This window comes from Schistocerca cancellata, chromosome 2 (assembly GCF_023864275.1).
Source record: "Schistocerca cancellata isolate TAMUIC-IGC-003103 chromosome 2, iqSchCanc2.1, whole genome shotgun sequence".
Taxonomy (NCBI): domain Eukaryota; kingdom Metazoa; phylum Arthropoda; class Insecta; order Orthoptera; family Acrididae; genus Schistocerca; species Schistocerca cancellata.
In genome coordinates this window covers 632,285,968-632,308,684 of record NC_064627.1, presented here as the reverse complement: position 1 = coordinate 632,308,684, position 22,717 = coordinate 632,285,968, and the positions used below count along the sequence as shown (strand labels likewise).

Here is a 22,717-nt window from a genome sequence, read left to right as displayed (position 1 = left end):
CGGCGCCGGTTTTGTATAGCGTCATTTTGCCTTGTATACTTCAACCACGGCTGCTTGTGAACATTTTACAAACTTTGCCTTTTCGGAAGTGATCCAACCCTTGGCCCGAAATCCCATGATCATGCCTTTTTAGACGTCAGACAAATCTCTCCGTTTCCGCATTACGACAGCGACCACACTGTTTCCAGCCTCCTCCGACAAACTTACTATATCCTCCACTGCTAGTGCTGCCATCTGCCATTTGTGAGTGGTTATTGCACGTTAACCGTTCTGGAAAGTCCGACATTTCTGTTTTAACTCTCTTTGCCCCCTCGCCAAAATTACTGTGGCGTTTACAATTTTGTATCGGCTTCCTGTTTTTTGACTAGCCTCATGGTTTTTATTTCACGGATTCCACACCATAAGCTACATTCCTCTACTGCCGGAATCGAAACGTTAGTGAATTGTTGTATGCATAAATCGCCGTTTGTCACTTCGGCAGAAAAAAAATCCAGCTGAGAAAGACTAAGTTATCTTCAATATTTGTCTTGATCTTCTTAAGCTTAAGATATTTCATATACCTTTAATTAACGGTCGTTTAAAATGTTCTCAGTTTTGCCGTCTTAAGTTGCAGTTTTGTGCTGTCTTCTTGTGGATGACCTTCAAGAAAAATGCATCCAGATTTGCAATTAGCATCTCATTTCTTAAAGATGATAGAATATAGAAGAGCAGGTGCCTTATAAACGTTCGCTACCCTTTCATGAATTTATTGTGGTCATGAAGCATAACAAAGATTCTTTTTGATGGCACTGTCTAAATACGAACGAACCAAATAAAACATTTTGAGAATGGTAGATACATAAAACTCCCGCACGCCAAATGGGCACGTTTTTCACGTTACTGTACATAAAATCAAATTTACTGAAGTTAAAGTTTTATAGCTGCCAGCCCGAGACGTTTTTATCTGATTCTCAAATCGTAATAGCCGTCTTACTGGACTTGCATAGGTTAATTAATACGGTTTTTTTCGAAATTAGGTGTTACCATCATCATGATCATGAATGGTCCAGTTGCGATTTCGTAATTCCACACTGTAACTTTCTTTCGTTCTTTCTTGGGGCCTGGGTCCCGCTTCAACGCGGGGTCGGCCGTGTTACTATGGATTTGGCAGTGTTAGCTGCAGAGGGTGGCTGGATGCCCTTCCTGCCTACACCTCGAACCCCCTGGGACGGAATTAGTGTACCCCAGCTGTCTGCGTCTAGTGTAAGCTATGGAATAGTGCGAACGTATTCAAATGTCTGCGAGTTGTGTAACTGAGGCAGAACGCGGGGACGGTATATACCTAGCGGGATGTGGTAAACCGCCTAAAAACCACATCCAAGCTGGCCGGCATACCGGCCCTTCGTCGTTAATCCGCCGAGCGGATTCGAACCAGTGCCGGCGCGCCTACCCGACTCCAGGGAGCAGCGCATTAGCGCTCGCGGCTACCCTAGCGAGTCACGCTGCAACTTTCTAAAAGGAATACAACGTAAGTTGATGTAGGTGTATGACTTTCTACAATTATCTACTCTTATTTAATTTCAATATTTCTCTCCCAAGGAGCGGATAACATAATTTATTATTGGTCAGGTTTGGAACAGTTTGTTATCTGTATGTATCATGTTTTTCTCTTCTGTAGTCTTTCCGTGTATTGTACAACACTTACATGTGAAACTGCATCGGAGATACCTGATTTTCGATCGAATGAAATCCTACCTTCGGAATGTGTTTTTGTTGACTTTTGAAGTCGAAAGTTTGCAATTATATCTTCAATAAAATTTTTTTAGTGGTTAAAAGGACATACTAAAGGGAGCTTTAAAGGGAAAAAACTGTAGAGGAAGACAGAGACAGATACACCCAGCAAACTGAGATGAATAGGTTGGCAGGGTAGAGGGATTTTTGGTGGGCTGCATCAAACCAGTCAGAAGACTGACGACTCAAATAAAAAAAAGTTGGTTACCGCCAGTTCATTACCTGCTTGCCCATGCATGAAGTTATTCCCTGGTGGCCTGTCGACAATCGGTCTGACGCACTTGTAGATCACAGTATTTGCTATCTTAGAGCCTTGAAGTGACTACTGCTGGGACTGGTTGTGTGTCGGCTAGTCATTTTACTTGACTTATCACGGAACAGAAATGGGAACCCCTGGAGGGAAGGCGACGTTCTTTACGACGATCACTATGAGGAAAATTTAGAGAACTGGCTATTCTACAGTCGCAAACACATATTTTGCGAAAGAACCACGAAGAAAGGGTTCGAGAAATTAGGACTCATCCTGAGGCATATAGATAGTCGTTTTTCTTCCGCTCCGTTTCCGAGTGGAACAAGTAAGAGCAAACACCATGCACCGTACGTTGGCGTGCGGGTGATGTACATAGATGTAGATGTAGATGTAGCTGTTCTGTAGGACGCACCTACGAGTACACCGTAAACGAATTTGCGCAGTTTGTTGGCATATCAGTGCATCAGTGCAGTGTATGTAATGTGTCTAGCAAGAACGGAGTACCACACGCAGCCATGTAACAGGGCGTAAGAACAGTAGAGGTAAAAATATCTAACCAGCCTGCATTCTGAACTGAATATCACGATTGTCAGTGGTAATCGGTTTCAAACTCAAAGGACACTGTTGCTGGCAGTCAAAACCAGTTTCTGAGCAAATATTTCAAAGAAGACTGCGTGGATCGACATCTAAAACTGGGTGTTATCTCGCAAAAAGGGAACTTCTCACAGTGGCACATAAAGCTATAGTTCAGTCCGCCTATTTGTGAATAAGTCACTTTCCAAATGGTCCAAGACGCCGTGAGCACTGAAGATCCAATGAAGTGCTCACCCTGCATTTTGTAGAAGGTGTAGTTGAGACTGCAGGTGGTTCAGTGATGTTTTCTGACCAATGACTTGGTTCCATTCATTGCAGTTACACGAACCAGGACGATAATACCATCATTTTTGTACTCAAGTGTTGCCTTTCTATGTAATGAATATAGTACCGTGACTGCCTCGTTCACGGGACTCCTGGATTGTTGAACACTCGAACACTCTATCGCTTCTCGACCATCCCATGTTAATAACGTAGCAAGGGGTTGGCACTAGCTAGAACAGCGACTGAAATATGAGAATCAATATGAGTGAAGTGAGTGGCATATGGCGTCGGGGATCCTCAACGATCTGACGCTGTTACCAAGGTCAGAAGCGGCGTTAAACAGTATTACAGTTATACTTCGCAAGGGTAGCTTTTTGTCCAGCAGGATTAGATACCTGTTATAAAGAGACTTTACTCATGAAGATGTAAACCATTTATACAGGATGAAAAGTATTTAAACCGACAAACTCTGGGAGGTTGCAGGGGACATCAAAACAAATATTTTTCTCTAATGTCATTTTTTCCTATGAGGATTATTGAAATCGGTGGAGGCCGTATTACGCTCTTCAGTTGTAGGCAACTGCTGTCCACCAGTGTAGTAGTGCATTGCCTCAGTTTACTAATGTAGCGATACATCTGGAGTGAGTACACTGATATGGTTGGTGCGTACTACGTAGCGCACCACAACGGACGAGCTGCACAGCGAGTTTATCAACAACAATATCCTAATTGCCGAATCCCGCATCATACGACCTTTGCTGCTGTGCTGTGTACCAATGTCTACGTGAGATTGAGTCATTTAGCAGATTACCTGGACAAGGACGCCGGCGCACGGTAAGAACGGTGCAATTTGAGGAAGCTGTCTTGCAGCATGTGGAGGAGGATCCTTCAATCAGCACTCGTGCAATTGCATGTGACACGCGGATGAATCAGATGAATTTAAGAACAGTCCTTCGAGAGCAGTTGTTACGTCCATTTCATTACAGCGTGTCCACAACCTGGAACCAGTTGATTATCCACCCTGATCACAGTTTTGGTTCAAATGGCCCTAAGCACTATGGGACTTAACATCTCTTGTCATCAGTCCCCTAGGCTTAGAACTACTTAAATCTAACTAACCTAAGGACAGCACACACATCCATGCCCGAGGAAGGATTCGAACCTGCGACCGCAGCAGCCGCGTGGTTCCGAACTGAAATTTCGAGAACCGCTTGGCCACCGCGGCCCGCCATCACAATTTTCGCAGTGGTACCTGGAACAGTGTGGAATGCATCCTACATTTCCATCCTCTGTGTTTTTTACCGGTGACGCAACGTTCGGGCGTGATGGAGTCTTCAACATGCACAATTCGTATGTTTGGAGTGAGGATAACCCACATGCCACAGTTACTAGCGCTCATCAAGTGCGGTTCTTCGTTAATGTGTGGGTCGGTGTTGTTGGGGACTGTTTAATTGGGCCGTATCTGCTACCTAGGCCATTAAATGGTAGGCGCTATTACAATTTTATCGCCACAGCATTTCCAGAATTGCTGGAAGACGTGCCGCTCCCTAGAAGACAACACATGTTGATCCAATATGACGGGGCGCCGGCACATTTCAGTCGTCGTGTGCGTCGATTTATGGACCGACGGTTTCCAGAAACGTGGACTGGCAGACGTGGTCCTGTACCATGGCCTGCTCGATCCTCAGATATGTTCCCTCTGGACTTTTTTGTGTGGGGAGAGATGCGCTACCTTGTTTACGCAACTCTTGTTGCATCAGAAGAGGACCTGGTTTCCCGAATAGTAGCAGCAGCAGGAACAATTCAGGATACTCCTGGGGTTTTTGCCCGTGTCATACAGAACATGATCCGACGGTGTAACCTTTGTTTACGTGTCAATGGAGGCATTTTTTAGAATCTACTGTAACTGAAATTGGGTTATGTTAATGTGATGTGTCTTGGTCATAAAAAAATGGAAAAATGTTTGTTGGTTTAATTAATTTGCCGCAAGAGAAATCTTCCTCTACCGGTTTAAATACTCCTCATAGGGAAAAATGACATTAGGGAAACAAATTTGTTTTCATGTCCCCTATAACCTCCCAGAGTTTGTCGGTTTAAATACTTTTCGCCCTGTATGAGCCTTCATCGATAGGAAAAATTTGTGTGTATCAGGACAAAAGTGAAGACACATACCTTGTTCAATTCTTTTTTGATAGAGGGATACAGGATATATGAATGCTTCGTAGTACCGCACACGTAGTTATTGTACGTTGTCTTTGCGGCTTATATTTTTTATAGTAGAATAATAACTGAAACAATTTTTGATGTTGCTGAGCAATAGTCATAGAGTAATTTTTGAATGAACACACCTCCCTTTGTTTATTTACCTCTGTGTTATTTAGCTTTCGCTTATGGGTCACACGGTGGATCACTTCACAAATGCTGTTAACAGGTAACGCAGAGCGAAGTTGGAAGCGGACGATGCGAAGTATGAATTAAATGAACAAAAATTAACTCAAATGGCGGTGTGTTCATTTAAAAATAACTGAAATAGCTGTATAAGAAACAGTATTCTCTCTATCTCAATAAGACGGCCGAAAAATAATTTCCTTCCGATCCTTTAAGTCATTTTACCCTTCTTGAAGTCTGTTAAGTTAGTGTAGTTTTGTGTATTTCTGTAATATCTTGTAATTCGTTTTTCTTTTAATTCCCTTACTCCTCTCATTATTAACAGAGACAGTTTTCTAGCTTTGGCAATTTTACATTGTGTAGCATACTACCTGTTTGTATCCTGTGTTGTAGTTTTGTCTTATCTACTCGTTTCAATATACTGTGATTATAGAACTTGTTTTATCTCAGCATTAGTCCGTTGTGAAGCGTACGTAACTTCGACCACCATAATAGTTAAACTAATGTCTACAATCTATCGACGTCACAAAGTGGAATCTGTAATCTGTAACCTACAGTCCTATGAAAATTACTTGCTAGTTGACGTCTGTCACTTGCCCCTAGAGTGTTGCCACATCGGACGCAGGTTACCGCTCGGTTACAGGTCACAGGGCGTGTCACTTCATAAATGCTGTTAATGTGCTACGCAAAGCAGTGTTGTGAGCGGACGCCGAGAAGTATGCGAGATGCTCTGTTCACAGCTGATTTTAAGTGAAAAATGACTTAATTGTAGCCCTAAATTTAAACTCGTGCCATAACCTAACCACTGTCCCCTCAATCACGATCGCTTTGTTCACAGCGATTAAAGGTGACCTCTAAGAGCTATCATTGGTTACCAGAAACTGTCCTCACAATGGCTACACAGAACTGTCGCTTTGTCAACCGCTGAGTAGTCCCGGTTGGTGCCTGGTTGTAGATTATAGGCCATACTGACAGATTCAAAACGACGAAAAAAGAATGATAGGAAGAAAAATAAGGGGCAAATAAAAAAGTCAATACAATAGTGAAAATGACATGGTAAAGAACTAAAAATTTTAAAAAAATAATTTGAATCAATTAATTGAAACTCAATGACAATAATAACGAAAGTCTTTTGATAAGATTTAAAAATTAAAAGCACTGTGCTCTCCATCACGAGTTTCGAAACTGCAATCTTCTACACGAGAGGTTAATGCGCTACGTCACTGCAATACATACGGTTCTTATGACTATGACTCAGGTATTCCAAGCAGCAAAGAAGAATTGCAGCTTTCAAAAATTTGACTTCACGTAATGTCGCGCGAAACTTTTCTAATGTAATCCGACCTCTCTGATTACAATAGATGTGCATGTGACGCTGACTCGCGTCTAGTGCGGAAGGATGGAGCAGTGTTTGATTAGTGCTGCGGAAGAAACGTGTGTATATCGTTAGCATCGTGTGTGTGTGTGTGTGTGTTTAGTGGTTATCATGCGCTGATGAAATACGAAATTAAAATGCCGGATCCAGGAGTCGAGATCCAAACACAACAAGAAAGAGGGCGAGACGTGGTGAACACCAATGGTGTTGGCAGTTTGGCAATGGTGAACGGTTCGGGCGTGACGATGAGCGCTCTGATTAGAGGAAAGCGGCTCCAGCCCGTGAAGTGTTGAATATCAAGTAGTTTTAAACGAATTATAACGTTTCCAGTGTTGAGACAGCTATATGGGCACCTTCCGGAAGTCAATAAATTAAAACGATATTCCATCTACAGCTATCTACCAAATATGTGACCTGGAGAACTGAGGAACATATTAACAGACTAAAAATTCTCTTCGCTTGCCAGAAATTTCTTTCCTAAGACTCGACAAGTTTCGAAGGCTACAGCTTCATCTTCAGTTGCCATCAAATAATTATGGAAGCATAAAGCTATGGCAGTCAGTCCAGTTAGCCTTCCGGGTTCACACAGGCCTCAAACAAACGCATCGGAGCGTTGGACCGGCAACCGCGGCGCCCACTTGTGCTGCTGACATGGAAGTGAATTACTTTTCACTCTTTATGTGTTTGTTAGATTTTTCAATTAAGTTAAGTAGCATAAGCGGTAGCGCAGGAAAAGACAATATTAATATTTTTAATACATTATGACTTTCTGCACAGTCAGCTATATTTCTGGAGCACACCATCATACCTTTTGTTACCATTATGTCATACACACTGTAAAGAATCTAGCCACACCCGAAGAAAAATCGCTGGAAAGATGACAATAAAATTTTAAGAAAAAAGTGCTACCTATCCTTCTACATCAAATTCTCTGAAATACTTATGAATAACAACCTATTTTATTCTTTCTGAACAAGGTATTAAACCATTTGTGCCAAAATTTGGCTCCAAATTTACAAAGTTATTTTTTTCATACATCGCCTAGTGTAGCTGAAGCTCTATATATTGGATGTGACAGTTCTTCCCATCAGGCATCCCTAGTGATTTTTAAAATCTGAAGTAGTTATATAAAATTAGAATAAAAGCAAATTTGGAAAGGTGGACAAAACTATGTGATGAAAGTGAAAGAAGGACGAAGTCAGTTTCTCTAACATAGAGATTTTCTTTTAAATTATTTGTACATCATTCGCAGCAAAAACTTAGTTTTCGTACAAAACTAATCAGTGAAATGGCTTGTAGAAATTTTTTGTAAATGTCAGCTGTATTAATCTGATTCCTTAAAATCGCAGGACAAGCTGAAACTGGACCTCTTGGCGTTCTTGCCCACCATCGAGCCGGAGAGTACACCAGGCGCTGTCCTTACTGAGGATCCACTGGAGCTCCTCAAGAGCGGGAAGTTCCACAGAATTCCGATAATTTTTGGTATCAACTCACGCGAGGGAATCTTGTTTCTGCTAGGTATGTATAGGAAACAGCTACTGGTCTGTAAACTGTAGTGCCAAAGCTAATAACGAAATATAAGTCCCATTAGAAGAGTAACCAATAGCGAGAGGATAAATCATTTCCTTGCTTCTCCTTAAGTTATTTCTCTGTAACAAATTGTGATGGTCTCCCTGGGGAGCAAACACACATGCATCTACTGTAAAAATTGGACAGATGGCTCAACAACTAACATAGAAGGAAAGAAAAAAGAAATCATTCCAGGAATTACCACTGTGTTAATATACTTGATTCAAATTATAAGATATACAGCAAGGTAAGAAAGCGATTCTAAGAGAAAGGAAACCTCTCTGGAGATACAAGCACTTATAGGAAATGACGGGAAAGGACACTGTAGCTTACCATATCGTTAATCTTGAGAAAATGAGAAAGGAACACAGAGATTTAAGTAAAAAGACCTTTGTAGATTAAAGAAGAAATTAGAACTGTTGACACCAATTCCCACCGAATGCTTTGAAGTTTGTCAGTTAATCTCATGATCTCATCAGAGCAGAACATACTCCCTACAGCACCACAGTTATGAGAGTAAACAGGGGCCGAGAATTTCTAGAGTCTAGTCAGATGAACATCTTTTCCTGTCTACTGATAAAAAGATCGAGAAGCTGCTCCAACAACTGCCGTCAGGTAAAGACGTATTATAACCGATTATTCTTCACTGAAGAGATGATCATCCACAACTATAAAACTGGACTGACTAAGTGATGTACATATTACATGAATTGTAAAGCAAATACGTACTGATAGAATATAGAAGAAAATCTTGGCTGTCAATGGGAAAGAACTAGTTACACATAAAAACAGAAGAAATGACCACATCCGTCTTCGTAAATATCACGAATTTGATATCAGTTATCAACGTGAAAATGCGTTAAGGCTCAAATTTAATATGTCCAGCACAACTCATAATTATCTGAAAAAAGCACTCTAAGAGACTAGCATTAAACTTTACAAGGAAATGTCATTGCCTGCTGTATGCAGCGGAATTGAGACCTGGACTTTCTCAGCAAAGGATTAGTCCAGCATCCAATCCCAGATGTGATTTCTGAAAAAATGCTTTATGGGTGTCCAGAATGAAGACCTTTCGGCGGAAATTAAATATATTTTTAATAAATGAGAAGTTCTCGATGTCTGGAGACTAATGGAAACACCCATTCGCCCCAGTGGAGGATAAAAAAAGTGTTCTTAAAAGTGACCACGATAAGAAAAGTCAGAGATGTGCAAGGAAACAATGGAGTGATCAGTAATTGTTATACCAGATGGCGGCGGAGCAATCGTATGGCAAAGGGAGAATCAGCTGTCATTTACAGATAATATGTTAACGAACAAATTGTTACAGTTGTAGAGGTACGTGTTTTTATTCCCTAAAACTTTTAGCTTATGGATGGCCACTAAAATACTTGATGTCTCTGTTCCGTAATAGATTATACTGCTTGTAACATTTACCTACAATCGTATGTCTGACATCAGTTAAAATCTGAGTCACCATGAATTAAATTATCAGAAATCCATATAACGGATGAGTTATTTTTACTGTAGAACATTCCAGGTGATTGCAGTTCCTTTGATAAATGTGCTATGTTAGCTGTATTAATAAACAAGTAGACACATTAGTTCAGAATACGTGGTTTATCGCAGAAACAGTTAACAGAAATCACAATCACAGGAGCCACAATAAGAAATATCAGCCATGTTATTTCAGTGTTTTCAACTTAATTTTGGCAGACAGTCACAAAAAATAGGCTATCTGTTGATCACACAACCTGCCCCAATGTTTTCGATCGGGATAGCGCAGTGGTTACCACGCTGGAGTCGCGTTCGGGAAGATGACGGTTCAAATCCACATCAAGCCATCCTGATTTAGGTTTTCCGTGATTTCCCTAAATCGTTTAAGGCAAATGCTGAGATGGTTCCTTCGAAAGGACGAGACTGCTTTCCTTTTCCATTCTCCCCTAGTCCGAGTGCTCCGTCTCTGGTGACCCAGTGTCGATGGGACATTAAACTCTAATCTCCTCCTCCTCCTCCTCCTGCCCTAATGTCACCTCACCTTGAAGTGCCCGTAGGATCTCCTAAAAGTCTACAATTTACCTTATAATAGAACTAGGCTGCCTCATGGCAAGCAATATCTTAAGTTATAATACTTCTAATACAGAAAAGACTGCTCTTTTGCATATTAAATGAGTCGAAATGTATCAAAATGTGGTGTAAATAATATGTGAGTAACTTATTCCTTCCACAAATAGTTATGCCATCTTAGCAAAATGAAACTAATTAATATTTACGAAATTTAAACCGCTGTCAAATGTGGTTTCCAGTGCGTTATTTTAAAGCATTTGGTGTGTTGATCCAAAACTGGTTTAAGACTTTGCGTGACTGCCACATTTCCAATGTTATGGATAATTTAATATTGAGACAAATATGTGAAAATATTTTGTTAGTGTTGATTCACTTGATGTAGTTGGGATTCATTATAGATGAAAACATTATCTTACATCCCATAACGTTAATTGAATGACCTATATGTTTGAAAACACATTTTAATTGGACTGCTGATGTAGCGTAGCACGCTTCTTTGTCCCCATCTGATACAATTTAATTTGCAAAAAAATAGTTCCCCTGCAAAAAATATTATCTTTTTGTGATCTTTACTTGTTATAGACCCTCAATGTATGGTAGCATAATATGAGGTAATGGAATTATCAGGTTTCAACATTCGAAATATGGATTACTATTAGAGACCTCAAAATAAAATTTCTGAATTTTTGCTTGGCATATACAGATTCAGCAACCAAACTGCAACTTCGTGTTGTTGTTAGAAACATCAGCAATAATGTGTTGTTAAAAACATGTATTACATATAACAAAAATATAATTTAAGAAATATCATGTTAGTTTAGGATCAAACAGTTCTTTCCAACGTGCTGTGATTGACTTTGCTTCGATAATCGATAAAAAGTTACATAGATTATACGTCAGTACCCCCAGAATTTTACCCACGTGTTAAAGTTGGGTGTAAAATTCTATCACTTAGTAGTAATAATTTCTTTCAAACAACTATACATTTCTTTATGCAAATATCAACTGTCTCCCTGATAAGAAATGGCATAAAACACTTTGCAGAGAAACACGATTAGGAAACCTAAAGGTCATAATAAATGAGCCAGTTTTCTCAGCAGACTGTTACACATTTTCTTCACGATTCTCTTGTTTCCTCTATAGCAAGGATCATCCAAGAATTCATTTCGAATCCTTGGTTACTTAGCCCTCAGACCATAACTTTTTAAGAAAACGCTTTTCAGATTTAACATGAGTAATTTCCATCAAACTAATTTGGTTCCCCAGTGCAAGAGATTCTACGTATATCAGTCTTTTGCAGAACTAGATTTTCTGGTCATCTAATACGCCAGGAGAAAAGTTATCTCTAAAGTGCTGAATGAAATCCGCACGATGGTATTTATCCCTCTCCTGAAAAATATTTTATAAGTACGAGTATGTTTGCCCACAAGCTATTATCACCACAACTACTTAAGTAATATGGCCCAACAGTTTACCGCAGAATATTCAATTATTTTGTAACATCAGCAAGATCTTCAGTTGGCAAGACATTGCTATGAGTAACAGTTTTGTTAATCTTACCTACAGGGTGGTTATAATTCAAGTTAACCTTTGGAAACGCTGTAGACACAACACCACTGGTCAAATGACATCTAGTTGCAACGAAATATTGTCACAGAAGGGGGAACACGTGTGGCAGAAGAAAAAAAATAGTGTGAAAATTGATCAACAGATGACTCTGTATATGTCAGAATACGTAAATCAAAACACCTGTCATGCACACAACCCACTAAGTTGGTATAAACACTCCGGTTACAAGGCTTTTCCTCCTTTCGTGTCTGCGACATTCGCTATGACTGTCTCAATGCAGGTTCGCGCTCTGCTTGTAAAGCTGTTTTGCGAGAACGATGACTGCACGTGTCGCTCTGCGAAGTTCCGGACACTAAATGATTTGAAGAAAAGGCGTTTGTCCAATGACTGCAGTGGGTTTGAGGAAATGAGTCGGAAATCCGAAAAGTTGGGTTCTAGTGGTGTGGAACCTGGTAGAGGGAGGAAACTAATTGATTCGACGTCAGTGGAAGCAGTGGCCACAGCAATGCAGGAGGAGACGAGTGGCTGTGTGTAAACGTATAGTGCACGGAGAATTGCCCGAACATCGGACATACCCGGTAGCACGGTGCGTAAAATCCTACTAAACATGCTTCTTTGTTATCCATTCTAAGTTACCCATGTGCATGAGTTGCTTCCTGTTGATCTGCCAGCAAGAGAGACCTTTGCTTTAGAATTTCTTGCTCGCATGGAAATGGACAATGATTGGCCGGGGAAGAATTTTTGGACAGACGAAGCCCACTTCCATCTGACAGGATATGTCAATACACAGAATTGTCGAATATGGGCATTAAAAAATCCACATGTAAATCAACCACTACCAATTCATCCTGAAAAGGTCAGTGTGTAGTGCGGGTTTATGGCACCATTATTGGGCCATATTTTTTTGAAGAGACAGGTGCTTCCGGTCCTGTTACCTCTACCGTCACTGGTCAGTGCTGTGAGTGTCTTTTGCTCAACCACGTCATTCCAGGTCTCCAACAGCGTGGATATGTGTATGGGATCATTTTTATGCAAGATGGTGCAACTCCGCACGTTGTAAATCGAGTTAAGCAGCTGCTGAATCGCCGTTTCGGAAGTGCTAGAATTATCAGCCGCCATTTCCCGACAGTCTGGCCGTCCCGATAACCGTATCTTAATCCGTGTGACTTCTGGCTGTGGGTATATCTGAAAGATGTTGTGTTCAGTGTTCCGATTGCAAACTTAGCTGCATTGAAGGCACGCATTGCGCAACACGTTCTGAACATGACCCCGGAAAAACTTCGATCATTTGTGGAGCATGCTATTTCTCGATTTCAACTTGTTGCAGAAAACTATGGACAGCAAATTGAACATGTTTTGCGCCAGTCACTCGGAAATTAATACTCCGATTTGATTTGGTTGATTTGGACTGATGCTTTTTAAGCGGTTTTTGGCTTCAGGACAATTAAAAACAGATTTTTCCCATCCGATGTGATATGACCTTACCGTGGTTGATGGAATTACGTAACTAACAGTATCATACCTATACATCCATGCACACTGAGTAGTACAGTTTGTTTAACGTCAAAGGTGCATCTTAGGCATTGTTGTATGAGTCGTTTATCATTTGTTGTCGACCACTGTTACGTGATGGTGCTTACAGCGCCATCTGTTGCTACATTTCGTAACTATTTATTTTTCTTCTGCCATACGTTTTCCCCCTTCTCCGATAACATTCCGTTGCAATTTGACGTCATTCTGACCAGTGGTGTTATTTCTACAGTGATTTGAAAGTTTAGCCTTATTCATAGTCACCCTGTGCTTTACTGGACACTGCATCTATCTGGGTCTCTGTACTGTTACTGAGTGCTGTTACTTGTTTTTGAAACACTTCATTCAAGTATGTAATTTGTTTTTTATTTCCCTTTCCCCCGCTAATATCTTTCCATTTACATTTTTGAACCTTTTATCATTTTCCTCTTTTTCTTTGAAAAACTGTACCTTCTTAGTATCTGTTTCGGATCTCAACAATTTTTCTATGTAAGGTATTGTTTGTGACAAGTAATTCACTTTGATATTTAAACTAAATCATTCATTCTATAATTAATTTCTCTTGCCAACATTCTCCCCCTTGAGATCATATCTGAATTTCCTTTTATAATACTTTACTTCGTTTGATCTACTGAATTTATTAAAAGTCTAATTGGATCAAAAATGTTCCTTTCATCTCCTTAAGACTTACCATTAAAATCCGACACAATGTTTACCCACTTCACTTTTGTCAGTTTGATGTTCTCTCGTCACTTCTGAGTTAGACATTATTTCATAAATGTATAAGTACTCAAGAAACAATAACATGCAGAAAACACTTCGGTGGTTAAAATAATAAGCATAAATACTGTACTTATGGTCTTGTTACACCACAGGGATTTTGAATTGTGGTAAGTTTTTGCTGCTGTTGTTGTTGACATCAAATTCAGGCTTCCCATTGACACAGAAATTCTGGATGAACTTGTGGTGACCTGCTGCTGTAGTTAATTTCAGATTCAAACAGAGGTGCTGCGCTTTTCATGCAAACGTAATTCTTCCTGGTTACACTTGTAAGGGTAGCATAACCCCTTTTAGATTTTGCGGTTTTTCGAGAAGTTCATTCGTGAAATACAGTACAAGACTATCCCGGCAGTGAGATCCACAGCGTTAGCTATCATTGAATTGAGTGAATTTTCACAAGTTTCTTGTGGCTGAAATTTATGCACATGTACTTCACATGCTGTCAAAAAAATTAAGTAACAACAGCTACAGATAATTAATGTGAGATTCTGTTTACATTTTAACATCGATAATACTATTATAGGAAACAGACACAATCCATTGCTTCAAAAGTGAATGCAGTAAATGTGCAAGAGGTAAATTATACAACAGTGCACATTCACACGTTTGTTACGTTTCACCCATATCGTTACGTATCTCATGAAATTTGTTTTACTTGAGATACCATTTACGCCACTTTCATTTTATCACTGAGTTCATTACCCTTTATCTCGTCTACCTCCTCCAAACTAGTATCACATTTTTGAAAGCGGAAATTCAGCAGAAAATAAATCAGATTTGCCTCTCATGCTCGGAGAACGAATTTCTGTTGTGGACTCCGTGTTTCACAAGACTGTAGGATACGATTCATTCACATTTATGTAACTATTTCCCACGTTCGAGGTCAACGTGAAGTAACCATAGATGAGCCAAGGGAATATTAACAGCACCTGCTCAACGACGTTCGGCGAACTTTACTGTGTATGGGCCTCTGTGGCAGGTACGTGGTTCATGCACCCTTACTAACTGCGGTTAATCGCCGACGAAGACAGGAATTTACACGCAAATACCACAACTGGACTTCCGCTGAGTGACAATAGGTGCGCTTTCCAGGTTTTGTGCGCCATCGGAAACAAGGCCTTTGGCGTTATGGCGTGCAAAGTCTGGTAGAAAATACCATGCAACAATGGTCTGAGGAATGTTATGGTGCCATTCCGTGGGTGATCTCTTTATTCTGGAAGGCACAATGGACCAACACAAGTGTGTACCTATCCTTGTGGACCATGTCCACCACTAAATGTAGCTTATTCATCCTTGGCACGACGGCATCTGCCAGCAAGTCGCGTACCGGCTTCACATAGCTAGCACCAGGATGAGTTTATCGTATTCCCCTGGACACCAAACTCTCTGGGTATAAATCCAATCGAGAACCTACGAGACCACCTCTACTGGGCTGTTCGTGCAGTGGATCCTCAACCGAGAAACCTACCGCAGCTACCCACGGTGCTGAGGACGGTATGGCTACAAATTCCTATCGATATCTTCCAGAACTCCATTCACTCTCTTCCTATGCGTCTGTCGGTGGTCTGGGCTGCAAAAGATGGTTTTTCAGGCTTTTAAAGGTGGTCACGTTAATATAACAGTATATATTAGATACAAATAGTGTAGCATCTTCCCGCCTGAGCCATAATTTTTCTCCAACACCTTCTCAGTGTAACACACTCCCAGAGAGGGCACAGCGTTTACAATTAGTATTAGCAACTCAAGCAGGCAACTTCATCTTCTCCTTTAAAACACCCAAGGAAAGTAGTTGTCGCAACAAAGTGAATTGTAAATATAGTACAGAAATATGAAACTGAGTCTGTGTTTTCTTAGAAATGAAATAATTTTAATCCGTCCATTTTTCTGCGCAGCAATCAGCAACAACGAATCTGCGATGCGTGAAATCAACACAAATTTCCATAAAGCGCTCCCCTGCAACCTGCCTGTGAAGAAAGACGACCGTGTAACAACAGCTAGAGAAATCAGGCGCTTGTATTTCGGTGACAAGCGGCTAGATGGATCTACTATCGAGCTCTACGGAGACGTAAGTATTTTTGTAGAGTTACCGCTCTCCGTTTCGTGCAAGCGAAAACCGACACTTTCATATACACTGAATTTCATACTTAGTGAGTCATTTGTTTAAAATATTCTATTATAACATAAAGCGTCCTTAAAAAATCCAAGTCATAAAAAATGCACAAGAACACTGGAATCCGTAAAAACATCGTAGTTCAAACCAAATACATGAAGAAATTTGCATCACTGTGTATTGCGCACTTAGGTAACGCATTTTTTCCTTGTTTGAGTTAACTTTGCGGCCAGCTTATCTACAACTGTATATTTAGCGGTAAGTTCACATGGCAGCTACAAGCAGCAAGGTAGCCGAACATTTGAGTGTACCCATTTAAGTAAACATTTTATGTTATTTTATTCTTTCAGTTTCTCTAATAATTATTGTAAGTAAGGTTTTGACATAAAATGTATTCGACATTATACAATTTTCATCGAGTAAGTGCCTCAATACAAATAGGAAGCCCAGTATATATTAAATATGCGACCCGTAACACAACCAAGTTTCCTCTGTATGTGGAATGGTGAAAGTATAGTTTGGAACTACTCGTACTATCTCGAGCGTATTTGGTGAATAATTTTTTGAATTCTTTTCCGGAGAGTCTTCGTTGTAGGCAGCTATTAATCTGGTATATCTGAACTATCGTACCACGACTTGATGCTATTAAGATCATCCAGAATCTTCCAATACGTGACCTATAACTTCAGTTTTCTCTCTTTATTTGTAAAGATTTTATAGTAGCTGCGGGATACTTATACTTCTCACATACTCCTGGTACTCCTGGACATTCTTCGATATGAAATGACCTCTACAACAAATGAAGTTTCCGTACATTTTGTTCCAGAGTCATTCATATTTTAAAAGTAGCAGAAATAAATAATGTCTGTAAACAGGAATACTTCTTTTTGCTACCGCAATAGATTTGATTTAAAATGGAAGTATGTTGTTAAACCTATGTGATGTTTCACAATCGCTGCTGTTGGTAAATGATAAGATGCAGATATAATCACAATAGCAGCTACATCGTGGATATCGTCTTCACGACACCAGTTTAGATACGTTTGTCAACTCAGCTCAAAAGCTATTGACGACCTGGTACTTCCTGTATCTGTTGTTCCCACTTTCTCAAGCAATCACACATGAACTCAACAGGCAAAGCAGAACGGTTCGCTTCAGTTATACACGCCACAGACGTGAAAAGCTTTTGAATTTGGGGCGCTTACTCAATTACAGAAGGCTGTAGAAGGCTATCAGTCATGGCCATGTTCAATGGAACCGCCTACAACTCTCCTGAAGTGACGGAGGGAAATCGAGGAAGATGTGAATCTGGCGGCCAGATAGGAATATATCGCTTCTACTGTACACTGGATTCCATAGAGATCTCTGATACGTTTCGAAGACTGTGTATTAGGTAGGCATCCGTAAAAAAATGTTCATAAATAGTGAAATCATACACTCCTGGAAATTGAAATAAGAACACTGTGAATTCATTGTCCCAGGAAGGGGAAACTTTATTGATACATTCCTGGGGTCAGATACATCACATGATCACACTGACAGAGCCACAGGCACATAGACACAGGCAACAGAGCATGCACAATGTCGGCACTAGTACAGTGTATATCCACCTTTCGCAGCAATGCAGGCTGCTATTCTCCCATGGAGACGATCGTAGAGATGCTGGATGTAGTCCTGTGGAACGGCTTGCATGCCATTTCCACCTGGCGCCTCAGTTGGACCAGCGTTCGTGCTGGACGTGCAGAGCGCGTGAGGCGACGCTTCATCCAGTTCCAAACATGCTCAATGGGGGACAGATCCGGAGATCTTGCTGGCCAGGGTAGTTGACTTACACCTTCTAGAGCTCGTTGGGTGGCACGGGATACATGCGGAAGTGCATTGTCCTGTTGGAACAGCAAGTTCCCTTGCCGGTCTAGGAATGGTAGAACGATGGGTTCGATGACGGTTTGGATGTACCGTGCACTATTCAGTGTCCCCTCGACGATCACCAGTGGTGTACGGCCAGTGTAGGAGATCGCTCCCCACACCATGATGCCGGGTGTTGGCCCTGTGTGCCTCGGTCGTATGCAGTCCTGATTGTGGCGCTCACCTGCACGGCGCCAAACACGCATACGACCATCATTGGCACCAAGGCAGAAGTGACTCTCATCGCTGAAGACGACACGTCTCCATTCGTCCCTCCATTCACGCCTGTCGCGACACCACTGGAGGCGGGCTGCACGATGTTGGGGCGTGAGCGGAAGACGGCCTAACGGTGTGCGGGACCGTAGCCCAGCTTCATGGAGACGGTTGCGAATGGTCCTCGCCGATATCCCAGGAGCAACAGTGTCCCTAATTTGCTGGGAAGTGGCGGTGCGGTCTCCTACGGCACTGCGTAGGATCCTACGGTCTTGGCGTGCATCCGTGCGTCGCTGCGGTCCGGTCCCAGGTCGACGGGCACGTGCACCTTCCGCCGACCACTGGCGACAACATCGATGTACTGTGGAGACCTCACGCTCCACGTGTTGAGCAATTCGGCGGTACGTCCACCCGGCCTCCCGCATGCCCACTATACGCCCTCGCTCAAAGTCCGTCAACTGCACATACGGTTCACGTCCACGCTGTCGCGGCATGCTACCAGTGTTAAAGACTGCGATGGAGCTCCGTATGCCACGGCAAACTGGCTGACACTGACGGCGGCGGTGCACAAATGCTGCGCAGCTAGCGCCATTCGACGGCCAACACCGCGGTTCCTGGTGCGTCCGCCGTGCCGTGCGTGTGATCATTGCTTGTACAGCCCTCTCGCAGTGTCCGGAGCAAGTATGGTGGGTCTGACACACCGGTGTCAATGTGTTCTTTTTTCCATTTCCAGGAGTGTATTTAGTCCAAGGCCGGAAGGCAGACAGCACATATTCCTCTGACAAAGTGTAGGTGCATTGCGTGAACATGACATTCTAAATATGAATGTGTTGTCTATCGTTGTCATTATTCATAGCACTTTCAGGTCATTTGAACACATCTTTGGCGGTGCTCCACTGACCACTTCAGGAAACCGTCTTAACTTCGCATTAACACTACGAGAATGTAATTCTGATGGGCTGTTTTACTTCTTCAGCACGCTTTCGGCAAAAGTCTCTAGTCTTTGGCTGTATGATAAAAACTGGCTCTAAAAGTGGCGTGCCAAATACTGCAGTTGGTTTCTGCTGTTGTGTTGTTATTGGACAGACGGCCGGTGTAGCTGATTTGCTCGGTGTTGCCTGTGGTCTTGCAGAAGAAGCGCGTTGCGTAACCGAAAATTGTGACTGCACTGAGGATGCTTAACAGCGTCCACAGAGTCCTAGGTTCCGTACAATGCCGGGCACGAGTGAAGAATCGCACTTGCACGTAAGCTAGGAGCAGAGACTTGACTCAAGTGTGAGGTGGTATTGAAGCACTTCTAATGCATCAGTCTTCACAAAGAAGCACAGGTTCATTTCTATGCTCACAGATAAACGAATGATGACATTCCTAGTGGTGAAACTAGTACTTTCGTATCAAATAGTGAGACTGTGGACTAACGCCTTGCCAGCAGTTTCTCAAAACGCGGTCCAGCGGAGTGTGTCCTATCGACACCTACCGGAGTCTTTTCGCCGAACCAGTGAGCGTGAACTCTCCTTGTGGCCAATCACCACGTTCATTACAAACCGAATAGCTCCCTCTCTGTGAGTCACGAAGCTTTGAGTCAGCCGCCTTCAGCTCATACTCAAACAACCTGTGGCCCCTCCTCCGTCTACAGTTCAGCCAACCAGATCCGTTGCTGTGTCTCTCACCGGGAGAATATCTTGGCGGCAGCCTCTGCAGCAAGCGACAGCCATTCCTCGTGCATTCCTCAGTGCTGGTGGTTGTGCTTGTAAGATGCTATCTCAACGATCTTGTGCACCCAGCTTCAACTAATAAATGCTTAATAATTTGGTAAGCCCATCTAAAATGCGATCCCATACTAAGAAAATTAAATACGATGTATCAAAAGTATTCACGTAACGTGGCAAAATCTTGCCGTCTTACACAGTAAAAGTGCGATAGGGCGCCTAGATTTTTTTATAATACATTTCCATGCAGCCCTGTGAACACGGCCTGATGTCACCTTAGAAGACGAGAATCTCCACAGTACACTGAACATGAGGATGTGGAGGAGGCAACAACATTTGTTCACCGAGAATGTTGCAGGTTCGTTTTCACATTGTCTTCAAGAAGCGCCGTGCCAAACTCCTCTTGGAGCAGTCAGTGCAGCTGACGCTTTGAGTGCTTTGATGAGCCCTGATCGCGACTCGTCCGAACACAACGAGAAACCAGTCAGGGCTGCCCAATTCCTGTTTTGTTTGGTCCACTGAAGACGCGCTGCTTCGTGTGCCTCTGTAAGCCTTTTGTGAGACGCCATATTCACGTACACTGCATGGAGTTCTTTCACAATGTTCGTTAGAAAAATGGTTCAGTTTGACCTACAATCACTGGCATCATCAGCTGCTGTCAGTCTGAAAGACAGTGTCAGTGAGCAGAATTGGTAATCGTCACCAAACCCAATCCGTTACGAACCTCATCACGGCAGCTGGCGTCACGCCACCCCTACCTGGCTGCCAGTGGTAGACTCGTTATACAATCCATGCTGATGAACCGACAAAAAGTAACTTTGTGCAATGTTACCATGGGCGCGTCCAAACACGATAGCTCGTTTCTGCCATTCTGTCACGCCTCCATCCCATACAACTAAACAGCACATACACACAACTTCAATAACATGATGTTCGTAAGCTGTCACATGGCCACATGCTACGGTCTCCATGCCATCTACAGCGTTACAAACCGGGAAATTTGAGCACTAATAATTTGTCCTTTGAGCTTACGTTTCAACTGCTTCACTTCGATTTCTCCTATGGAATACTAAGACTGTCCATTTCCCAAGGTGCAGACTGTATTTCAAACAGTCCTTGTCCAAGCTAGTCCCCCTTCTATAATGCCCTTGCTGCCGACGGTACACTATACTCTAGCGCATCTTCTTTCCTTCAAATGTATTGTAAAGTTTATTTATTTCTAGAAAACAGATGGAATACGACAGTACGACACACCTACACGAGAAATTTCCTTTTCTTCAGCTTCGAGGAGATCTGATGTTTGGATACCCAGCATTGACAGCAGCCAGAATTCACTCGTCTGTACCAGCCGCTCAGCCCGTATACTTCTACCACTTCGATGTCGTAACAACACTCAACCGAGCCAGAAAAATGGTAGTTGCGGAAAACGTCACAGGTAAGTACTGTGTCACTCCCAAAACTTGCAACGATCTTAACTAACATACAGAATATGTCTAACTGCCATTATATTTTCAAGTCATTAAGAATTTATTATTGAAGAGTGGTCATCACTCGCTACAACAGCAGTATCAGAATCAGAAAATTTTCAAACTACTGAAAGATATACGCTCCTCAGCAGTTGAAGTAGCAGTATTTTCGGAGAAACAGAGTGAACACTCCTTTCGCCATGGTGAATGGAGCAGTCCCTTCTGTCAGGTGACTGCGGTACCGGCGGTCCTTCTAAGCGCTGTAGCCGCACCTGTAGAGCGCAGAGTAAGCAAGACGCAAGATATCACTGAATTTGATGACGAACATATGGTGCCCGCTGCATGACACACCCCTATTTGATGCCTCGTGCAGCCATCCTGCTTTTCACGTGTGACTACCTCGACGTGGCACCAGAGTGATTACCGTCGGCAGCTACACTACTGGCCATTAAAATTGCTACACAAAGAAGAAATGTAGATGATAAACTGGTATTCATTGGACAAATATATTATACTAGAACTGACATGTAATTACATTTTCACGCAATTTGGGTGCATATATCCTGAGAAATCAGTATCCAGAACAACCAACCCTGGCCATAATAATGGCCTCAATACGGCTGGGCATTGAGTCAAACAGAGCTTGGATGGCATGTACAGGTACAGCTGCCCATGCAGCTTCAACACCATACCACAGTTCATCAAGAGTAGTGACTGGCGTATTGTGACGAGTCAGTTGCCAGGCCACCATTGACCAGACGTTTTCAGTTGGTGAGAGGTCTGGAGAATGTGCTGATCAGGCAGCAGTCGAACATGTACTGTATCCAGAAAGGCCCGTACAGAACCTGCAACATGCGGTCGTGCATTATCCTGCTGAAATGTAGGGATGAGCAGGGATCGAATGAAAGGTAGAACCACGGGTCGTAACACATCAGAAATCTAACCTCCACTGTTCAAAGTGCTGTCAATGCGAACAAGAGGTGACCGAGACGTGTAACCAATGGCACCCCAACCATCACGCCGGGTGATACGCCAGTATGGCGATGACGAATACACGCTTCCAATATGTGTTCACCGCGATGTCGCCAAACACGGATGCGACCATCATGACGCTGTAAACAGAACCTGGATTCATGCGAAAAAATGACGTTTTGCCATTCG

The 22,717-nt window shown here is 42.3% G+C and overlaps 1 protein-coding gene across 1 annotated transcript in view; it reads left to right on the top strand.

The window, feature by feature from the left end:
* The window catches only part of LOC126147505 (juvenile hormone esterase-like), a 94,837-nt gene that overhangs the window by 55,312 nt on the left and 16,808 nt on the right, over positions 1–22,717 (top strand). Inside the window, exons 6-8 of the mRNA XM_049915699.1 lie at positions 7,991–8,159; positions 16,046–16,218; positions 21,372–21,525. Coding sequence (XP_049771656.1) covers positions 7,991–8,159; positions 16,046–16,218; positions 21,372–21,525 — 496 coding nt within the window. The remainder of the gene's footprint in view (positions 1–7,990; positions 8,160–16,045; positions 16,219–21,371; positions 21,526–22,717) is intronic.